This window comes from Lepisma saccharinum, chromosome 8 (genome assembly GCF_977018435.1).
Source record: "Lepisma saccharinum chromosome 8, izLepSacc3.1, whole genome shotgun sequence".
Lineage (NCBI taxonomy): Eukaryota > Metazoa > Arthropoda > Insecta > Zygentoma > Lepismatidae > Lepisma > Lepisma saccharinum.
In genome coordinates this window covers 46,475,202-46,497,055 of record NC_139236.1, presented here as the reverse complement: position 1 = coordinate 46,497,055, position 21,854 = coordinate 46,475,202, and the positions used below count along the sequence as shown (strand labels likewise).

The following is a 21,854-nucleotide window of genomic DNA, read 5'->3' as shown; positions in this document are numbered from 1 at the left end:
CAAAAATTAAATAATGAAAATGATGAAATAACAAAATAACAAAATTAAATAATGAAAATATACTTGTTGTTAAATGGAGGATTATTTATTTATTTACGCCAAACTTATTGGAAGACAAGGATTATATTGGGATCATTCGAGTTTGAATGACAGTAACAAGAAAGATTTAGGCAAGAATTATTACTACTCTTAAAGTAACATTCTTAAAATAATCACCAGGATATTTGCTTTTCTTCAACTGGATCTAATATCCATTTTCTATAGTCAATAAATATTCAATTCTTTATCTATTTGGCATTAATTTCCTTGCCAGGGCAGTTGTTTTTCTTTTTAAAAATTTTGCAGATCTTTACTACACGTAAGCTAGATAATGAATACGTGCTGTTATATCAATATTCTTATACCGTCCATTTACCCATTCATGTAATAAAAATATATTAATTAATTTGAATATTCTAATTAATACTATTTTAATTAATTTAACACAATTATTTTAGTTTAAACACTAATAATAATGATAATAATAATAATATTTTGAGACACTTTGTTCGGACCCCCCCTCCGAAACATATTTCTAGATCCGTGCCTGAGTCTGCCCTAAAATTTTTATTGGACTTTTAAAGTTTTATGTGACTCTTGTAATATTAAAATGAGTTCTTACCACTTCCTTCACCTGTAGTGGCGACACAAAGCAACTATTCCAGGGACGAACTGGAGACGCCTCGGTCTTCTGCCAAATAGGTCAATCACTCTAGAATGAAGGTTTGATTCACTTTGCACTTTTGGTCTGTGAACACTTAACATACACAATCCTATTCTGATTTTATTATACATGTGATACATAAAACACAATATTATTAAAAAAAACATACACTATTCGTTACTTTCCCCTGCAGGAAAGCACGTATTTGAGGCTCTAGGTGACCCATTTTTATTGTCGGTGACGGTACATGGATGTGAGTGTATATAAGCTTGATAGGTTTGTCAACTTAAAGAATAAAATTCCAGGAGATTTCTTTACAGCATTCAAACCCTTTAGATTAAAATGTTCCGGAAGACTGATGTCCTGAATATCAGCTGTTATCTGTTTGTGGTCTTGTTACTGTGAATACAAAATTGACTCAACTTGATCGAAATAAGCTAGCAACCACAATACACAGACTCTTGTGAAACGCAGTTCCCCACAATAACATAATTATGAACTAAATCTACATAATGAAGTAAAATTTGGAACTAAAGAAATCTCGAGACTTTGACGCAAAAAATATGCCTTTGTCTTCGTTTTCTTCAGCTCTTGCTTAGGCGCTTGGTGTAACAATGTCTTTAAAGTTTCTAATTCTTCCCCCTCCCACTTACTTAACCAATGACTCATTTTCCAGTAGTATGTAAATTAATACTCGTATAGAGAAGTTTAATTCTTTGATTTGCAATAACACATTTCTTCCCTTGGCAAATGCATATCAAAAGAAAAGAAAAAGATAATAACGAAACATACGGGATGGGCAAGAAATAATTAGACGATTTAAATTTAGCACCATACCGGCATCTTTGTAGGTGGCGTGGTGAAACACACATCCTTGAGTAGAGCCTTCAGTCGTCATGCAGCTTTGGTCGGAAGAGCATCGAGCGTTTTCTATGGAAAGGTTCTTTAGAAATTGGAATTGGTGTTTTTTTTAAGTCCACTTTATGCACACTAAGGCTAATCGGGACTGGACCTACAGTTTAAAGTGGGATCCGAACCACTATCTGAAATCTGAATAAAGAGATATTGTTTAACAGTAATCACACGTTTTGTTAGTTTCATTGGAAAATTAGCAGATATCACTTCGCCCATAATACTAAATTAATTACTCTTCGATTCTCTTATTTTATATACTCATTTTAATAGCTTTGTATATCATCCATAACTTCCAGATGAAACTATTGTGGATATTTGCTTCGACATGTTGCTCGGAGGGTTGGACACGGCTGGCAATACCATGAGCTTTGTGATCATGTATCTGATTCTTTACCCTGAAATCCAGAAGAAGGTTCAAGAGGAATTGGACCTTGTGGTGGGACGTACCACCCTCCCATCTGTGAGCTATATGACTAGGTAAGCTATTTGACTCCTGGAGTTTTAGATATTATCTTTATTGAGATGGTGTGTTTTTTGCTTCATCAGAGCGAAATTTTCTTACGGCCGAACTTTATCGCGATCATGTTCAAATAGTTTCATGCAGCTATACCGAAAGTATAGTTACAGCAGACACACACGTGTACGTAAGTTTAAATACATTTCAGAAAAGAATCACTAACATTTTACATTAAGCATAACATAGATAGTTGGCATGTAAATCTCATATACTGCATCATAAGAGATAAACTATTCTTAATGTAATGAGCATACATTCAAAGATTAATTCCAGCACATGACCATATTAACATTGTCAGTATCTAATATACTATTAATAGGAGGCAGACGACCTTATCCTCAGAAATGAGAAATAAAACGGATATTCTTTTAGTTTTGGTACAAAACAAGTTTTATTATTTCACTCACCTTTATATTGTTAGTAGCTGAATAGTTTGAGTTAACAGTAATGTTTTCTTATTTTTGTCTGTCTAATTACACATACAGAGACATTATATATATATATATATATATATATATATATATATATATATATATATAGTTCTTGAACGTTCTTCATGCAAGTTACATTAATGATATAACAAACTGCTTCCCAGGTAATCCTATACGATACTGTCTAACTGCATGAAACAAGTCCATTCAATAATATCGCCAAAGTTGTACCTTACAGAAAATAGGTCTAAATCCTCTGATATTCGGCACCAAATGATTGAATTCCATTATTCTAGATAAATTATATAGTTGCCTAGAGTTTGCTTAGCTTTATTTCACTATCCGATAATGTTTACATATAAAATTCATTATCTGCAATTGCATCCATGCCGAAAAATCTGTTTCTACTTTAGTATATATGGAACTTTGGCAGTCACCATTACTGAAAGCACATAAAAAATATATATATTGGTTAGCAAACAGAATTCACGTGATAGTCTAATCCTTGGTTTTCTACCATAACCTAATTTGGAAATGAATATTCACAATAATTAGGAAACTACGTAAAATAATACACAAAGAAACAGCAACGTATACTTAACTGTTATTTTGCTAATGAATTATCAAAATGTTAACGAATATTACATTTGAGCGTTTGATTGTGCGATGTTATTAATTAAAAATAGTAACATTCTTAATTTATAGCACAGTCTTATAAATATTTATAACATTCAAATTGTGTATTGCTACTATCTCTAACTTATAAACAATTCATATAATCAAGAATAATCATTCTGTATACACAACTTGAAAACTAGTTACTGGTTCTTCATCAGCTGTTTTTATAGTAAGCTGTGTAAAATAAACTGTAAGCTTAAGTTTAACCCTACTTCAAATAATAATAAATAAATAAATATATATTCCAGGATGCCATTCACCACAGCAACCATCCTTGAAATTCAGAGGATGATCACCATACTCCCAGTGGTTCCCCGGATGGTAATCGAAGATACCGAGATATTAGGATACCAGATTCCGAAGGTAAAACATGGATATTAAACAATATTTCAATTTATCTTTTACTTTATTTCTGGCTCCCTTCAAGCACAAGTGGACCCTTTTCCATACCTTTAAGTTAGGTTGCTGGCTACACGCATTCAAGGTCGCGAGGTGTTGTATTTTTTTTTTCAAATCTTATTGAATTTTATTTTCAACGAGCGTTCTCACAGACGTACCACTAGTTACGTTTGTTATTGATACGTTGTGTTTCAAATGGCTCATAACTCATTTCAATTTCAGCAAAATATTACTTTGAACCACCTCTTTCTGACAACATAAAAATGTAGAAATTTTAAGAATTTGGAATTTCAAAACAATAAAGGACCCATCGTTGCAATGTCTGACTGATTTTTTTTCCTCTTTGCACAAATTACGTTATGTTTCTTTAACTAAACCAATGAAAATTGAGTATCCTTCTATAACCATGTCAATTATCCAAGTCCATAGATACTAGTTAGGGGTTAACATTTAGTCGATTAAATCGAAAATAGTTCTGGATGTACAGTACACCATGAGAACAGAATCATTTTGTTAGCTCCAGCACTATATATATATATATATATATATATATAAAAATCAACACCGAATTAACATCAAGGGTGTGGACCTCCTGGGACTTATTTCTATGTCGTTTTGACACCAACTTCTTTTTTTAACTCAACTTTTCTTTCAGGTGGATTGGTTGAATCATAGTGTATTCGTATATCAACTGATGAATTTCTATGAGGGATGAATAAATCGCACTTACGTAAGAAAATAAGGAACTTTGTCAATTGTGTCAAAATATTCTGTTGGACTTAAGCATATATTTTCCATAATATCTCTAAACCGAAGTTGGATTAAAGTTGATATTTTCTCTGATTCCAGGGCACAACCATTTGGATGAATTTCTACGGGGTCCATATGGATGAAGACCATTGGAAAGATTCACGAGTGTTCAGACCTGAACGTTTCCTTAACGACGGCCAAGTAATTAATGACGATTGGATGTTTCTTTATGGAGGAGGTCGGTATAACGTGCATGAGTGTTGAGTCACATGCCTAAACCTGTGTGTTTTATTTATAGAAATGTCTGTGGACTTCTGAAATGACTTTACCTTGGAGTTATATGCCTACTTTCAATTTTATACGTTTGATATTTAGCGTTGCTTTTCTGCCACTTTTGGCAAATCGTGACGATGGGGATGGACAATGATATGATGAAACTGATTCGTTCTATCCATGGGAGTTTCGTCCCTCGGTCCGACGTGTTGGACTTCTGTGTAGTAAGATCTGTCGCACATATGTACAAAATAATCTATAATACTAGATCTACACCACAGATCTAGGGAAGAAACGCTTGCGGTTAGAAAGAAATTAATGTTCAGTTAGTGGTATGGAGCATTAAACACAAGTTGTTAACCGAAAATTGCTGCATGTTAGCCAACTTAACATGAAAAACAAATCCTTTCACCTTACAATATTTCTGTAGTATTTCCTTGATTGCTCTGCTGTGCTAGACAAATTACTATTTTTGTTGTTTCACATACACATATTTGAGTATGTAAAAGGCAAGCCTCCCTAAAGACTTGCTCATCCTGTCCCGCCCCCGCACTGCGGGGTTTCGCGGTTTATAGATCCGGAACTGCATGCACTATGTTCCTACGCGCAAGATTCCTTCACAGCTGGATCAACCAATAGGATTTCTCAGAAGCTTCATGTACTTGTTTACATTCGCTTCGTTTTTACAGTGGACAGAGAATATGTCCCATTGGAGACAGGAAGTTTCGGATCCCACTTTAAACTATATCTTCAGTTCTGATTAGCGCAGAGTGGACTTGCAAAAACCTTTCCTAAACCTTTTTCAGCGTGCTCAATATGTATTTCGTCTTTCAGGCAAGAGGCGTTGTCCAGGCGAACACCTCTCTAGAATCACTCTGTTCCTCGTGACGACGACACTTTTGCAGAAATTTTCGTTCAGCGTCCCACCGCAAACGGAGCCACCTTCGCCAAAGACTTTGGATGGAATAGCAATGAGGGCGAAGCCATTCCGTGCAGTAATTACAGAAAGGAGCTAATTATTTATTTTTATAAGTGACGGTAATTATATGTTAATTAAAAGTATGTATTTCTTTGGGAAACTGATATGTTGTGTGCGCATTTGTCTGTGATAGTAAAAAATATTAATAACTATAAAAATGTAGTTTTATTTTGCCTAGTATAGTTTCGAAATAAAGTTAACTTATTCACAAGTGTGTTCTTTTTTCTTAGAGTAATATTTCCTTCTTTCAATAAACCAAATAATATAAATTCTAGTGGCGTGCTCAAGAATTTCAGTGTAGGGGTTTTAGCCATAAGGTTGCTACGGCGCCTTTTTAACATACTTCCCTGCATTTGATGTTTCATTTCTATTATATCTTTTGCTACATAAGTCAAACGTGCAAGTATTGTGACTTTGTTCCTTGTGCATTGCACTTACTTTCACTTTATTTAGTAAATAAGTTGTTACTTCATTGGACTTGCAGTTTAGCTGTGTGACTGCTGGGGAGGGTGTTGGGGGAAGAAGCCTCTTGTTTCGTTCTTACTGTACTGAAGTACCAGGTAAGAGTCCTTGTACTAAGTTGATTCCTTCCCGAAAACTGAGGGCTGTTCGAAAAAAGGTTTATTGAAATGCGAGTGTTAGGAGCTCCCAGACCGAAGCGACAAGCGACATGGGGGTTTCAAGCAGAAGAAACAAGCGACACGGACCTCATTTAATCCGTAGAAAAGCATTCCCTGCGCATGCGCAACCAACTGAAGCGAGGTAACACAATACACGATATTCAGAAAACAATACAACCTTAATATTAGCGTTACCCATTTTGGAAAATCTATTTCCAGTAGATTCAGGTTTAATTGAAGGCTAATGCTTATTTAACACGTGTGTCTGCAATTTAATTATGTATTACGACTCATTTTTACGTAGTTAGGTAAAAGGAAATGAGGAATGTTTTGTTTTCGTAAGAATTTATTTGTATACAATTCCAATTAAGATGTGGCCTAATAAACAGATGGCAAAAGGTTTTGAAAAAACTATTACGATTTTCTATCTAGTATTCAAAGATAACTCTTTACGAGATTGTCAGCTTAAATGTTATTCGGTATCTGAAGTAATTTCGTCATTAGTGCACTGTATAGCACCGTTTTGAAAGGACGCATTACCATAGAAGTTGCATCTTCTAACGAATCTTTTCTCCGTGTGGTTTGGAAACTTATTCCCCAATATAAACTAGCCAGGCAGACTTCACAACATTATTCAAAATACGAGAGTTCATGTTCAAAATAGCTTCATCACATTTACGTTAAATACACATCTGTTTGGTCATAAAATACTTATTGTGACTTCGAAAGCCATGAATCAGTATTTACAATTCGTAATTTTGAACACACATGTGTGTTAATTTCAAAATATTCGTATGCTGCTATGAAAATAAATAAATGGATCAAGATGGCTGCTAGAGGCTAGACACGTAAGAAATCGTGCTCCGAGTTTTACCTCATAAAGTTCAGTGTATGATGTATATACAATCTTTATGTACGTTGTGTGGTGAAATAACAAGTAAGGGAAATCATATGGCATGGTTTCATTGTAATTTTCGCAGTGAATTTCTCTGTGTATGTGAAAGTGAATCGTAACTTCAGTTTATGCTCAACTCTGGCAATATTACTCACGTGATCAGTTCACCAGGAACAATAGCAACGGCGGTACAGCAGCAAGAACTTGTACAACAGGTATGTGAAGAGGTTAAAGCAATAGTAGAAATCCTATATATTTTATCGTTAATCGTCAACACTCTGTAAAGAAAAAATAGCGACACTTGCTTGGATATGGTTTTCACAAGATTATGAAATGAATGAAAACAATAAGAAAAGCAGGATTTGTCCAGCAGCCGTATTTATGAAGGAACGTTCTCGAATGCATTAGTAAACTGTAGAACGAGCAGGGGTGCTGAAGGGTTGCAAGGGAGCGGATAGAAGGGAGTGAGAGAGGCATCACATGACGAGAAGTTTTCCATCGAACGAACACGACCGACGATGCCTCCTGCCTCTCTCACTCCCTCCTATCATCGCAGAAGAAACGGGAGGTGGTTTTCAGAAAACGATTACATTTATCCAACACCCCCAGTTCTTTTATATTTTCATTTATTTTTTTATGTTTCAATGCAAGAGGCTCCCTCTGATGCTACTCTGTTGCTTTTGAGGTGCATTATAACTAACTAACTAACTCCCTAGCATTCTTAAACCCTAAGGTTCATGGCTTCAGCAACACAGGCCTTCCATCTTTCCCTATCTTGAGCAAGTTCTATATACTCTTTTCCATCCCTACCGATTTCCCTTAGGTCCATCTCAACGTTGTCCCTCCATCTTCGTGTTGGCCTTCCTACAGGTCTCTTACCATCAGGTTTCCCAACAAGAATCCTGTAAACTCCTCTTTCCTCTCCCATTCGTGCCACATGGCCTGCCCACCTAAGTCTTCTTGATTTAATTATTCTAATAATATCTGGACATGAATACAAATTATGTAGTTCTAAATTATGTAACCTTCTCCACTTACCTGTCTCCTCATCCCTTTTAGGTCCAAATGTTTTCCTAAGGATCTTATTTTCAAATACTCTCAATTTATGTTCCTCTTTCAATGTAAGGGACCAAGTTTCACATTAATATAATACTACAGGCAAAATTACTGTTTTGTATATTTTAACTTTTAGTTTCTTAGATATTAAACGAGAAGACAAAAGTTTATGAAGAGCGAAGTAACATGCATTTCCTGAATTAAGCCTACTTCTTATTTCCTCTTTAATATAATTTTCATTTGTTAATATTACTCCTAAGTATTTGAATTTGGGAACTGGTTCAAACGAGTTGTTATCAATAATTAGATTTTGATTATTACCTAACATTTGGTTTTTGCCTGTAAGCATATATTTAGTTTTCTCTTTGTTAACTTCCAAACCTATCTCTTTAGCAGTTTTGAAAAATATTTTAGCATTATTCTTAATTGTATTCACATCATCCCCGAATAAGTCTACACCATCTGCATATGCTAACAACTGAATCAGACAATTTAATTTTAATCCTTCGTTAGTCTCTTTTACCTTCCTAACAGCATATTCTAAGGCAAAATTAAAGAGCAATGGAGATAATGCATCTCCTTGTTTTAACCCATCATGAATTGTAAATTTGTCAGACATATTAATACCCACACGAATTTTACTTTCTGTTTCACTGGTGCATATTTTTATCATACTAACAAGCTTCTTAGGTATTCCAAACTCTACTAATATATTATATAATTTATCTCTTTTGACCGAATCATATGCTTTTTTGAAATCAATGAATAGCTGATGGACATTTTGATTATATTCCCACTTTTTTCAAGTGTCTGTCTGATGTGAAAAATCTGATCTGTAGTTGATCTGTTACGTTTAAATCCACATTGATAATCACCTATAATTTCATGACATTCATTATCAAACCATGGCTTACTTTTTCTCGGTTTATGGTAACCTATACTACTTTCTTTAGCTGCTGATTCTATTGCATTACGTATGTGCTTCCAATTCTTATTTACGTCTGTTTCATTTATATTTTCATCATCATTTAAATCCTGCAAAACATCAAATCTATTTGACAGTTTAATTTGGTAATCTTTCTTAATTCTTTCATCAGTAAACTTTCCTGAATCAAATTTTATAACTTTTAGATTTTGTTGCTTATGATTTATCACTGAGAGTCTTTCTCTTAATTTAGCAATTACTAAATAATGGTCACTGGCACAGTCAGCACCTCTATGTGTACGAACGTCAATTATACTAGTATGCATTATGAAGTGCATTATGCATTCGGGAAGTTCGCATCGCACGAAGCACTCATCGGCCTCCATGCAACAGAGTAGCACTAGAGGGAGCCTCTTGCATTGAAAAACAAAACAAAACAAAAAAAAATAGAAAGTAACTGGGGATGTTGGTTAATGAATGTTGTGAAAACCATATCCGAGCAAGTGTCGCTATTTTTATTTTACAGAGTGTAATCTATCATAGAGTCAGCGACTAAAGTACACTCAGAGAACTAAATGCATCATGTCGATTGATGCACCAGAATGCATCGATTGATGAACTAAAGTGTGTTTTTTGGCTTCTTCAAGGAATCAGATTCACATTTGATGCATTTGGGTGCATTTTTGTATGTAGTGAAAAAAACACCAAAGTGCATCATTTGATTCAAGTGTTGATTTATTTCAGTCGAGATGCACTTCTATGTATCAGTTGATGCGTCTTGATGGACTTTGATGCATTTTGATGCACCAGAATGCATCTATTTTATGATGCACTTAAACGTTTAGTCTAGCCCAGACCAAATGTTTAAGTGCATCATCAAAAAAAAGATCCAGGAAGGTGCATCAAGGAACATCAACTGATGCATTGAAGTGCATCTCGACTGAAATAAATCCTCACTTGAATCAAATGATGCACTTTGGTGTTTCTTTCACTACACACAAAAATGCACCCAAATGCATAAAATGTGAATCGGATTCTTTGAAGAAGCCAAAAAACACACTTTAGTGCATCAATCGATTCATTCTGGTGAATGAATCAATATGATGATTTTAGTTTTCTGTGTGTAGTTGTAAATATACTCAAAGAAGTAATGGAATATAATTTAGATGAAGTGATTGATTTACGGAAGGAATTAAAAAGCAAAAACTGATTGAGCAGTTAGAGGGGAAGATCGTTAAATTGCGACAGCATGAAAGGAGAGATAGCCTTCGTATTTTTCTTAAGTGAAACAAATAACAGATCATACTGATACAGTAGCTCTGAAACTGCTCGAGGAAATTCTTGATCCATCACTGAGAGATTTCTACCATTAGGAATCCCAGATTTATCATACACAAGATATCAAACTTCCAATCTGTTAACAATAAAAACTCACAAACCTGAATTGTATAGGCGGTTCGAGACTGGAATGTACTCTGACATGAATTAAGAAAAGAAAATTTAATATGTATATTTAAGAGAAGATCAAGAAGAAGCTTTATGAGTTATTGACGAATAATTAATACATGTTTAACAAAACTAAATATTTCTCATGGTCTGCTATATGTGTATGTTTCGTCTATATGAATTGCTATTTTTACTGTGGTTTGTCTGTTGTGAAAAGTGTATATATTCATTGTTTTTTGAGTTTATATGGGAATCATATTATGAATGTATATTATATTATAAATTTATTGTATAGGTGAAATGTAAGACTAGACATGAGCCTTAATCTACGACATAGGGTAAGTGGGGGGAAAATGGGCACGTGGGGAATATGGGTACACGTAAGGTTTTTACGTCATAGTACCAGCTGTGTGTGGTGAAAAAATCTACTGCAGGTTGGCAACATCAGTGGAGACCAAGTTGTCGTCTGTGTTGGTTGTCACGTCGCAGCTGAAGACAAGGAAGATTGTGTGTTTGTTGAAAGGTAAGTGCTGTTACAAATTATAGTCAAATTCACGTGATATTATTTTAGAGTAGCTGGAGTTAACATCTGAGCTGAGCGTAACGTAAAATAGCGGGAAACTGACATAGCAAACAACGAAACTACAACAAAGGAGCATGCAATGTAAATGGCATCACCCGGTGTCCCGCGTTGTGAATGTAGTAGTACAAACGTACGTAAAATGTTGCTAGTTGTGGAAATATGAGCACATCAAGTCGGGGTAAAATGGGCATAGGAATTCTGATAAGTGGAAGATGGGCATTTCATAAACAAATAATTCAGAGACATGGAATATATTTCCAAACCTCAGAAATCTCATTAGGCTGTAAAGAAAAACTGCATCCTATGATATGTTGCTCCTTATAGTATAGATTCTGTGTGAATCGTTTGAATTGAAAACTTTAAAACATCTACAATCATTGTACTGTGGACTGGTAACGGAAGTGTATAGAAATGCTATCTCGCTCGCGGTGAGCAGGTTGGTATCAAACATACGTACCATAGATAATTGTAGTCCTCCTTTGCTGATTCTTCATCCTAGTGACCTCCTGGGATAGATATTTTCTTGCCCTTGCTAAGAGTTGTGTTACATTCATCCACGTATCGTGTCCCTTGGTTTTGTATGTTATTCATTGTTTCACTCTTGCATTCCAGATGCCATGATACAGACGGACGTCCAATAGGCAAACCTGACAAGCAGAGCACATGGAGAACACATGATGAAAGATCCTTATTGCAAGACGACACAGCCTCGTTCAACCAAGAGGCCCAACCAATTCCAAGCGGAAGCTCTCAAGTGGTCATGGAACAGTCTGTCAACAGTCCATCCTGCTCAGGATCTCAGAGGTGTGAATCTACAGTTCCTGGATCGCCCAATGACGCTGCTTCTCTTACATCTTCACATGCAGTAAGATCAAAGTGTGCAAACACGCTTACACGCACAAGATATTCACCTCGGAAACTTGTGCGCACATTGTCACCAATTCCTGTTCTTTACAAGCCACCTGTGACCCGAAGAAGGCAACCAAGAGAAGCAAGGGAGCTTATCTCATCAGAAACTATTTCTGCAGTCAAAAAGAAGCGTCTCACTCAAGTGTCTGCACGATCCATGGAAAGTTCAGGTACTATTCCATCTACAGTTGCATCTAGCGGCGAAGATAGATATACAAGGGTTGGTATCATTGCGACAATGAAGGTGAAGAGTGGATACGTTGTGAACACTGTTCCGTGTGATATCATAATAATTGCGTTGGCATAGAGGAGGAGGAAGTACATTTTATCTGCCCTGCTTGCCGCGGGCGAAGGGCTATTTGAGCGATACAAGTTAATTTTATGATATGTACCGTATTGAAGAATCATTCAGTGTTATATCGTGACTTGCCTTTAGTCTATATTTTGTAATATTTACTTTCAAACTCATCATGCTCATATTCCCCAACAGTGTGCTCATATTACCCCCACGGTTCGGGGTAAAATGGGTTTTGTAGTAGTTTTTTTTTTTTTTTTATTGTTTCTCATTTGCATGAAGAGAGTTTCGCTCATGTGTACTACAATGTATTGCGGAAAGACTATTGTAAATTTTGCAATATCTAATTTTTCTGTATTTCAATACATCTCTGAAATATTATAAATTTTGTCTTAAGGTGGTCATATTCCCCCCACTTCCCCTATGCAATAAGAGAGAATTTTTAAAATTTTTAAATTATTTATGGGTCATTAGAAAATTTAGCCATTTGGACTATTTGTAAATAAAAATCACACTTAACTTACTCTTCCACAAAAAAAAAGAATCTCGTCAATCATAGATATATGTAGTCGTATCTAAAAAAACTAACATTAATTATATAATGAATAAATTAACATTTTTTTCATTTAGTGTCCTTTTTATGCAAAGTTTGGATAATCGCGACGATGGGGATGACTGATGATATGGTTAAATTGATGAAGGGGCAACCATGCACAGGCTGGGATTCGATCCCAGAATCAAAGCGCAAATGTACTAATCACTCCGCCACCGATATTTTGCGACCGGCCAATTTGCCACCAAAATCGACCAAGCGGAAAATTTGAAATTACAATACTTATATGCCATTGATAGATGTTTAGAAGTTTGATTGGTATACAAATACAAAAGAATACTAAGATAAGAATATAGTATAGTGTCAGTCATGTATTATTGGCACATATTTTTTAACATTAAAATTAATTCAATCTAGAGTAATACGAAATACGATATAATAAACGTAGGCCATTTATGCTGGTACTTACTCAAATTGGTCGGTGGTCCGTTGGATCAGGCTTTGGGTTCGGCCTAAGAGACGGTCACTGCTTCGAGTCTCCTGAGGGGAGGCGTAACAACTTTTCTCCTGAGATTTCGTCCTGTGCATGGGACCGGTGGCCACCCACCATCGTGAGGAAATTTGGGAGCTACGAATGAGTAGTGTAACTCGGCCACGGAAACCTACATCAACGACGGGGGTGGGGTCGTCGTGCTGACCACACGTCACCCCGTAACTGGTTGGATGAACAGGTTTCTAATATGAGCGAGAACTTGATATGGGGCAAACCAAACCTCCTAACATTATTGAAGTAACGTTCCCTTTACTTCATTTGCAATTAAGACTCATCATAGAGTGATGTGAAGGTAGGGCCCCACACGTTCACGATCTGGACCATTTCTTTTGCAGGTGATGTTATCAGCACCACGTCCCGACCACCTCTCCCACCCCTCCCTCGTTACTTAATTATTAGAGGTTGATGAATGTGAGAGGCCCTCCATGCAGAAACAAGGTAGGAAGAATTTTGATCCTAGATCACCCACTCCGAGAATCGAACCCATGTCCCCTTCCTACTATCAGGACCACCCAGGCTCCCATTTAATTATTGAAGCATTGCTCAAAAATATTATCTGATAAAAATCTAAATTTGTCAACGACAGGCTGAAACCCATGTGATATGTTTTCGGGCTTACATTCCTAACATATTCCCATAGTTTCCTATGTGGCATTAATGACAGAGGTATCGAAGGATATGCGAAGTGCATAAGAGTCATTCCATGCCAAATCAACACAGATTTGTGCAATTTACAACCTGACCATCTCCGATTTTCATGAAATTTGGGGAGTTAAAACTATGAATGGAACTTAGTAACTATGAAAATTTTTAGTTTCGTGCGTCTTGTAATTGTTAAATTATTCAAGGTCAAAGTTAGCATAAATTGCCGTTTTGAGTCCGCTTAGCTATAACAAATGTTTTGTAACTCCGCCCCTATTTCGCCTAGGTAGCTCAAATAAAGCTTATTGTACAGGGAATTGAACAAGATTTCCAGTGATATAAAACGAGCCTACCTTTGGATAAAAATATAATTTGTCACATGATTGACCTTTGAAATTGAATATCTCAAAACATGTCATCACCAAAAATCGTGAAAAGAAGTATATTTGGTCCCTCATGCCATACTATAAAACATATCAAAAAATCATTCTGGGACTGCAATGGGATCAGAAGATACAAAATAATAAGTGTAACTATATGAGTGATAAAAGCCTCATTACATGAACTATGACGAGTCAAAAGTCTTTTAACACCCGCTACAAAATGTAAAGTTGTTATCGTGGTCATGAAAGAAATAGGTTAGGCACAGGGAGATCCCTAGCTGTGTGTGTCAAGTGCAGGTCCAGCATATTGTGACCGCCATATTGAAATCAACGAAAAAATTTCAAAGGGAAGGGGGTGATATGATATATCAAATCAAGCTAGAATTTCACATCAAATGAAGTGACAAAGGTTTTTCCAACATATATTTAACCAGCAAAAAGTTATTACTGTATTCTTGTAACCATTTTATCCTTTTCGAGGTGTCAAAAATAAAGCATTAGAATGCTCCTAACCTGTTAGGAACTCATCGAGATCACACTGATATCTCGGGAGAGAAAGAAGTATACGCACCATTGCATATGATTTTAATCAGCGACATTCACCAAATAGTTGAATAGTGAAGAATATTGGAAAAAGTATCTCAAACAAATACGTGACATTTCCTTTGGAATGAAAAATTGTTCAGTGATGAGGCTAATTTTTATGTTCACGGTGAAGTTAATAAAAAGAGCATGCAATACCTGTGATTTGATAATCTACAGTAGACAGATCCCAGCCGAATGGTTGTTCCTGGTAAGCTAATGATGTGGTATAGTGTTTGGAGAACGGGAATGATTGGTCCATATTCAACAACGGAACCTTAAATGGTGAGGGCTTCTTGGATTTGTTAAGTGAACATGTTTTTCATCCTTGATTACGGAATATGGCACTTTTCCAGAGTTTTGAAACTGGACAGAGTGTGACCACACTATGTGAACATTTTGGCAATTTCTTCATGGTAAATTTCTAGGTAGATTGATGGGAAGACGGGGATCTATTAAAAGATCTGCTCATTCCCTAGATCTAACATCTTAGGAGGACTTTTACCTTCAGAAACATTTGAAGAGAATGGTGCATGCACTAAAAGTCCGTGATATTGACCATCTGAGAGAAGACATAGTTGCTGTTTGCGATGATGTTGCACCTGCTACATTGCCAAATGTTCTATGTGAGTGTGAGAGACGTCAACGAGTGTGCTCATAGGAACATTGGCAACATTATAATGTGCATATATCGTAAGTGAAAGATATGCGTATAACTTTTTGCTGGCTAAAGATAACGTTGGAACAACCTTTGCCGCTTCATTTCTCGTGAAATTCTAGCCTGATTTGATATTTCACATCACCCCCTTTCCTTTGAAATTTTTGCGTTGAATTCAATATGGGGGTTAACAATATGCCGGACCTGCGCTTGACACACACAGCTAGGGATCTCTCTGTGCCTAACCTATTTCTTTCATGACCACGATAACAACTTTACATTTTGTAGCGGGTGTTAAAAGACTTTTGACTCGTCATAGTTCATGTAATGAGGCTTTTATCAGTCACATAGTTACACATATTATTTTGTATCCTCTGATCCCATTGCAGTCCCAGAATGATTTTTGGATATGTTTTAGAGTATGGCATGAGGGACCAAATATATTTTTTCACAATTTTTGGTGATGACACCTTTTGAGATATTCAAGGTCAAAGGTCAAGATCACGTGACAAGATTATATTTTTATCCAAAGGTAGGCTTGTTATATATCACTGGAAAGCTTGTTCAATAAGCTTTATTTCAGTTTCAGGGGAGGAGTTACAGCACATTTAGTATAGCTAAGCTGGGTCAAAAAGGGCAATTTATGCTAACTTTGACCTTGAATAACTTAACAATTACAAGACGCATGAGACTCAAAATTTTCATAGTTACTAAGTTCCATGCATAGTTTCAACTCCCCAAATTTCATAAAAATCGGAGTTGATCAGGTTGTGGGCTGTGTTGATTTCATATGGAATGACTCATAAATTGGTTGATTTGATATATTTTGCTTCGCTTTTCTTCCACTTTTCGCTAATCGTGAAGATGAGGATGAATGGAGATGAGAAAAAATGGATGAATTTGAATTTGAATTTGATTTTAAAACTTTGGGTGCGTCAGCACTTAGGCTATTTTGCACCCGTCACATTATACGGGGTGCAGCCCCTTATCTTTACGAAGAACAACTCTAACGTTGCATAAGTAAAATCTTAAAAGTTTAAAATGTTCTGACTTTCGTTAAAAGCTGAGGCTGTACAGGGGCACTCAGCACACAGAAGGACAAAAAACAGGACAACACACACAAAATTATACTGGCCAGAGAACCAGTCGCCAGAGCCTCGTTCGTCTGCAAAACGCAGTCCAGGGTGTACTAACGTGGAAGTGAGGTTGACAGTTGGGTGTACTACGTGGAAAATCACCCCTTACACCCAAAAAAAAAAAAATGGATGAAAGAACTATCACAAACACATATGGTGAGCACCTCCCCCCCCCCAACACAAGTCCCACAGAAGATTATACTGGCTGCCAGTCCAGACGCCACAGCCTCGCTAGTCTGTTAAATGCAGTCCACGGTGTATGTACATGGAGTGAGTTTACATTTGCGTACCTTCGGAAATGGTAACACCATACACCTCGCGAAATACACATGGAGGTTCCCGTCACATTTCAAAGCTGTGCGATTCCTACTTTGAAACTGTAGCACAAAATGGACTTATACATTACCAACTGCGCACTTCACTTTCTTAAACAGTCGGCACCCTTGGGTAAGTTAGTGGTTAGCACAGCTCAGGGGTCGCGGGTTCGAATCCCGGTGTGGGCATGGGTGTTCTTTGTGAGTGTCCCTTCATCAAATCGTCACTGATCCTCTCCTTCGCGATTAGCCAAAAGTGGCAGAAATGTAAGGTAAAGTAAACCAATCATTCATTCATTCACTTTCTTAATGACGCAGCACAATACAGAAGTTTCGTAAACACGAAAATAGAAGGGAGAGAATTATGCAATCGCTCACTCGCTTCAGGTGTTGGGAGTCCCAGGAAGATTCGACAATGACCTTGGACAAACCTGTTCCTGGAGATGAGACGAACCTACTCCTGCATGCGAAGCTATGATCTTGTGGCCAGGAGGCAAAGTGGCTTTCGTTTCAAATGAGTCTGAAGTACTTTCACCTTCTTTCGCAATCTGCTCTTGACTTCTTGATTCTTTTGTTCTTTAGAACAGGAGAGACTAATTTGGACTGCACTTACATTTATGAGATACGAAGCAGGTGGATTATGCCCTGGAATAAAACCAAACCACAAGGTTCTTGATTTGAAGGATATGCCACTGTACTATCAGGCGACTAAAAATGTAACTTCTGCAGAAACTATACACTAATCCGGTAATCTCTTGAGCAAGCCCGAGCATAAAGGTAAAGAATGGGAGAAAGCGAGTAGGCGGAGCGAAGCAGTACACGCTGCTGCAAAGGCTAGTAACTGCATTTCCCCCTCCACGCAATCCCGTTCCCTCACACTTGTTCATTGGTCGAGCCCTCTCGAGTTCCTACTTGCGAAGAGATTTGCTCTCGTTCGCCCACTCCAGAGATTGCCGAGACAGAGGAATTTTTTTGTTAGTTTTTTTTAAGCCCACTTTATGCACAGATAGACTAATCGGGGCTGGACATACAGTTTACGGGTGCGCGGGACTCCTTAACAGAGACTAAGATGACAAGACTATGACTAAGTTTTATCCGCTTTTATTTTCGTTGCGTAGCTTTCTTACCTCATGGATTAATCATTTGTTACGTTAATTTGCATATTTTTCGTCGCCCTTCTTCTACTTTTGGTTCATCGCCACGTTGAAGATCAATTGCAATTAGATATGAGATTAGATGAAAGAACATCACACAAACATATTTGAACGTTACTACATAAGCCACACATTATACTGGCTATAGTACAGGCACCAGGACCACGTCAGTCATCAAAAATTAAATCACTAAAGTGTTTTGGAAATGCTTGAATCACTCGATAGCAAGACGACACCATCAGTCGCCTGCCTCCATGACGGGATGATCATTGTAAACTCTCTGCGTCACCAAAGATTTAAGGTTCGAATCCTGGACAAGATACCCCTTCATCATTCATCCTCATCGCTTAGATTAACCACAATGACCAGCTGCTGTTTCTGTCGAGACAAAAGTAAGATAATATTTTGGTCGAGGATCACTAATTTTTCGTTAATTTGTATAACATAAAGTGTCAAGATCGCAAATACGTTTCCATATATGTTCTATTGACTTAATACTGATTGATTATATTTCTATATCTACCTGTAACATCATTGAGAACATTAAAATATAATGTTCTGTATCTCTGCACATCAATTTGCTGTTCATATATACTTCCTGCAAAGCAAGAAGGCAAATCTTCAAGCTGACAGATTGCCAAAATGTAATAACGTGTTTTTCTACCCTCGGGTTTTAGTACAGGTAGGCACATTGACGTTCTTTCTTCATTAAATTCGCCAAACCATCACTCACAGTCACGATTAGTCAAAAGTGCAGAAAAGCGACATGAAACAACAATATGCAAAAAATACAAATTTACAGTTCTCGGAAATCTTGGAATCTCGTGATCACTTTTCTTTAAATTCTTGATTTTGTAGTGACATGTGTGTAGAAAATTTATTATCCGTACTCCGTTTGTTGAAACGAATTAGTTAGACAAGGAAGCACAGAAATGAAACGCAAATAAAATAAATAACGTTTGTTTTATACTCAGACAGGGTAATCAGGGCTGTATCCTAACCACTGTGCAATGTGCCTCTGCTGGAAATCGAACGTGGAACCTCTTGCTTCCAAGACGATAACGTTAGCGCCATCCGGGAGGCACAAAATAGAAAGAAGAGTTCTGAAAAGGGATAATCAAGGACAGAGAAATGGGCGGAAGGTGTCAAAATGAAGGCTGAAAGAATAGGGACAAGGAGTTGAAAGAGAAAAAGAAGGAACAAAGAAGAAAGGGATGGATGGTAAAACCAAGAAAGGAGATGGGATGACAGCAAACATAAGGGAAAGAGAAAAACAGAACGAAACAGAAAAAGATATAGAGAAAAAATACAGAAATGCGGAAAACATGTCAGGGAGAGAAAGAGTAGAAAAAAGTAGATATTGAGAGAAAAGAGAAAGAGATGGAAAAGAAAATGGAAAAAAAGAGAGAATATTTAGACGGCGAGACAGATAAAGCATGAAAAATCATAAGAGGAAAAAATAGAAAGTGTTTGAGACCGTTGGCATTGAACTCTGACTGTTCAAGGACGGGAAAAGAAAGTCATTATCCAAGAGAACGTCTACCACGAGCTCCCTCGGGGTTTCTGGAGCAGAAAAACCTGAAGAACTTGAAATCTACGACCCAGACCTTGCCCGGACGTGTGACCAGGAAAACAGACCTGCAAGCAATGTGATATTTTAACACCAACGGTCGCTTTATTTGCATTGTTTTTTCGCAACTCATGTTCTCCAAGCCAAACACACCCTAATCTATTGATTTGATATTTTCTTCGATACTTTCACGTATGTCAGCAACTGCTAGGCCCACAAAGATTAAACAGTTCCGGATTTGGTTCCCAACAAGGTAAAGGTTTTCCGTCATGCTTGTCTTTTAATCTATTTGATGTAATATTTGATAATTGCCATCAATATAATTAACCTTGAGATAACAAATAAAAACAAAAAATCGAAATACAATAATACAATGCCATTTTTGTGTTAGATATCATAATTTAGCTCGACTCAACAGGTTGAGTCAACAATTTAATATACAGGTACCTGTAGACGTTAGTCATAATTAGGGCTCGAAAGTTGAAGACCTATAACTTGCCAAAAAAAAAGACCTATAAAAATACCTAAAAATATAAAAAAAGGCCCTAAAAACGGAAAAAAGGACGTATAAATGTGATCCAAATTAATTAATAACTACAGTTTTGATTACATATTTAATGCATAAAAAATACAAAATTCTGGTGGTATGGAACACACAGTGCGAAAAAACAATATGAATGAAAAGCATCTTCTTTCAGACATTATGTATTTTTTAGATTAACAGAATTTGAAAAATCATACTTGAATAATCATATTTGGCCTAACCACACTATTGTTACAGAAATAGAACTTCGGAAACCTTACCTCAGTTGGGTAAATATATATATATATATATATATATTTATTTATTTATTTATTTACTACAGAAAGGATGTTTAAGAGGTGATGAACTGATGATGATACGAACTGAGAATGGGCAGTAAAAACGTAGTCGAAAGAAGGTGAAGTTGCAAAAAAAGCCGTTAAGACCTTAAAAAGGCTAAAAAAGGACCAATAAGCCAAAAAACGTCGAAAAAGGAAGAAAAGGACAAATAAAACCCACCTTTTTCTGGCCTACAATGACCCAAAATGAACATATATTATGTTGGGCCTCGTCTTCAGACACTAGGAAAAAAAAGGATATTTCCTCAACTTCAAGATATCCAGGGTAGGTACTGTAGGTCCGGTCCCGATTAGGCTATCTGTTGACTAAAAACAAAAATTAAGCCAGCTCGGTAGCCGACCGCGTTGTTGATCCCGACACCTTAGTTCCCGAGGTCGAATCTTGTCCTGAGCATGGGTGTTATTTTCTCAAAAGGACGATAGCCAAAAGAGGCAGAAAAAGAAACGCTAAATAACACAAATACAATAAAACAAAACAACAAACACTCTCTTCTTCTTTATCTCTGTCTGTCTTTCTTCCTTCGCTCTCCCTCTCTCTCTTTTTCTTGCACTATCTCTAAATCCATATTTATCTCTTATCTTGGAATTCTTTTCGCCCGTTCTTTAAGGCACTCATTACAGCTTCGTGGAACACCAATGCCTCATTATCCAGGGTTCCTGGGTTCGACACCCACTGGTGGTTCGGACGCCATTGCATACAGTAGATCCAAGTCGCGGTATAAGCCCAAGTACCGAACATTTTGCCTTTCCTCTCCCTCTCTCTTTCTCTCTGTCTTCCTGTATCAACTTTCTCTTCATCATCATTTTTGTCTTTCTTTGTCCCTCCTCTCTCCCTCTCTCTCTAATACTTTCGCTCTTTCTTTCTTACTCCCTCTCCCTCTCTCTTTCTATTACTTTCGACCTTTATCTCTTTCTATCTTCCTCTCCCTCTCTCTCTTTATTACTTTCGCTCTTTATCTCTTTCTTTCTCCCTCTCTCTTCCTATTGCTTTCGACCTTTATATCTTTCCTAGTCCCTCTCCCTCTCTCTTTCTATTACCTTTGTTCTTTATCT

At 36.8% G+C, this 21,854-nt stretch overlaps 1 protein-coding gene across 1 annotated transcript in view; it reads left to right on the top strand.

Moving 5' to 3' along the window:
• Positions 1–5,811, top strand: part of LOC145991449 (methyl farnesoate epoxidase-like) — a 31,489-nt gene extending 25,678 nt beyond the window's left edge. Inside the window, exons 6-9 of the mRNA XM_083127454.1 lie at positions 1,915–2,095; positions 3,493–3,607; positions 4,493–4,631; positions 5,501–5,811. Of these exons, the coding sequence (XP_082983580.1) occupies positions 1,915–2,095; positions 3,493–3,607; positions 4,493–4,631; positions 5,501–5,682 (617 nt within the window). The 3' untranslated portion in view covers positions 5,683–5,811. The remainder of the gene's footprint in view (positions 1–1,914; positions 2,096–3,492; positions 3,608–4,492; positions 4,632–5,500) is intronic.
• The last annotated feature ends 16,043 nt before the right edge of the window (positions 5,812–21,854 follow it).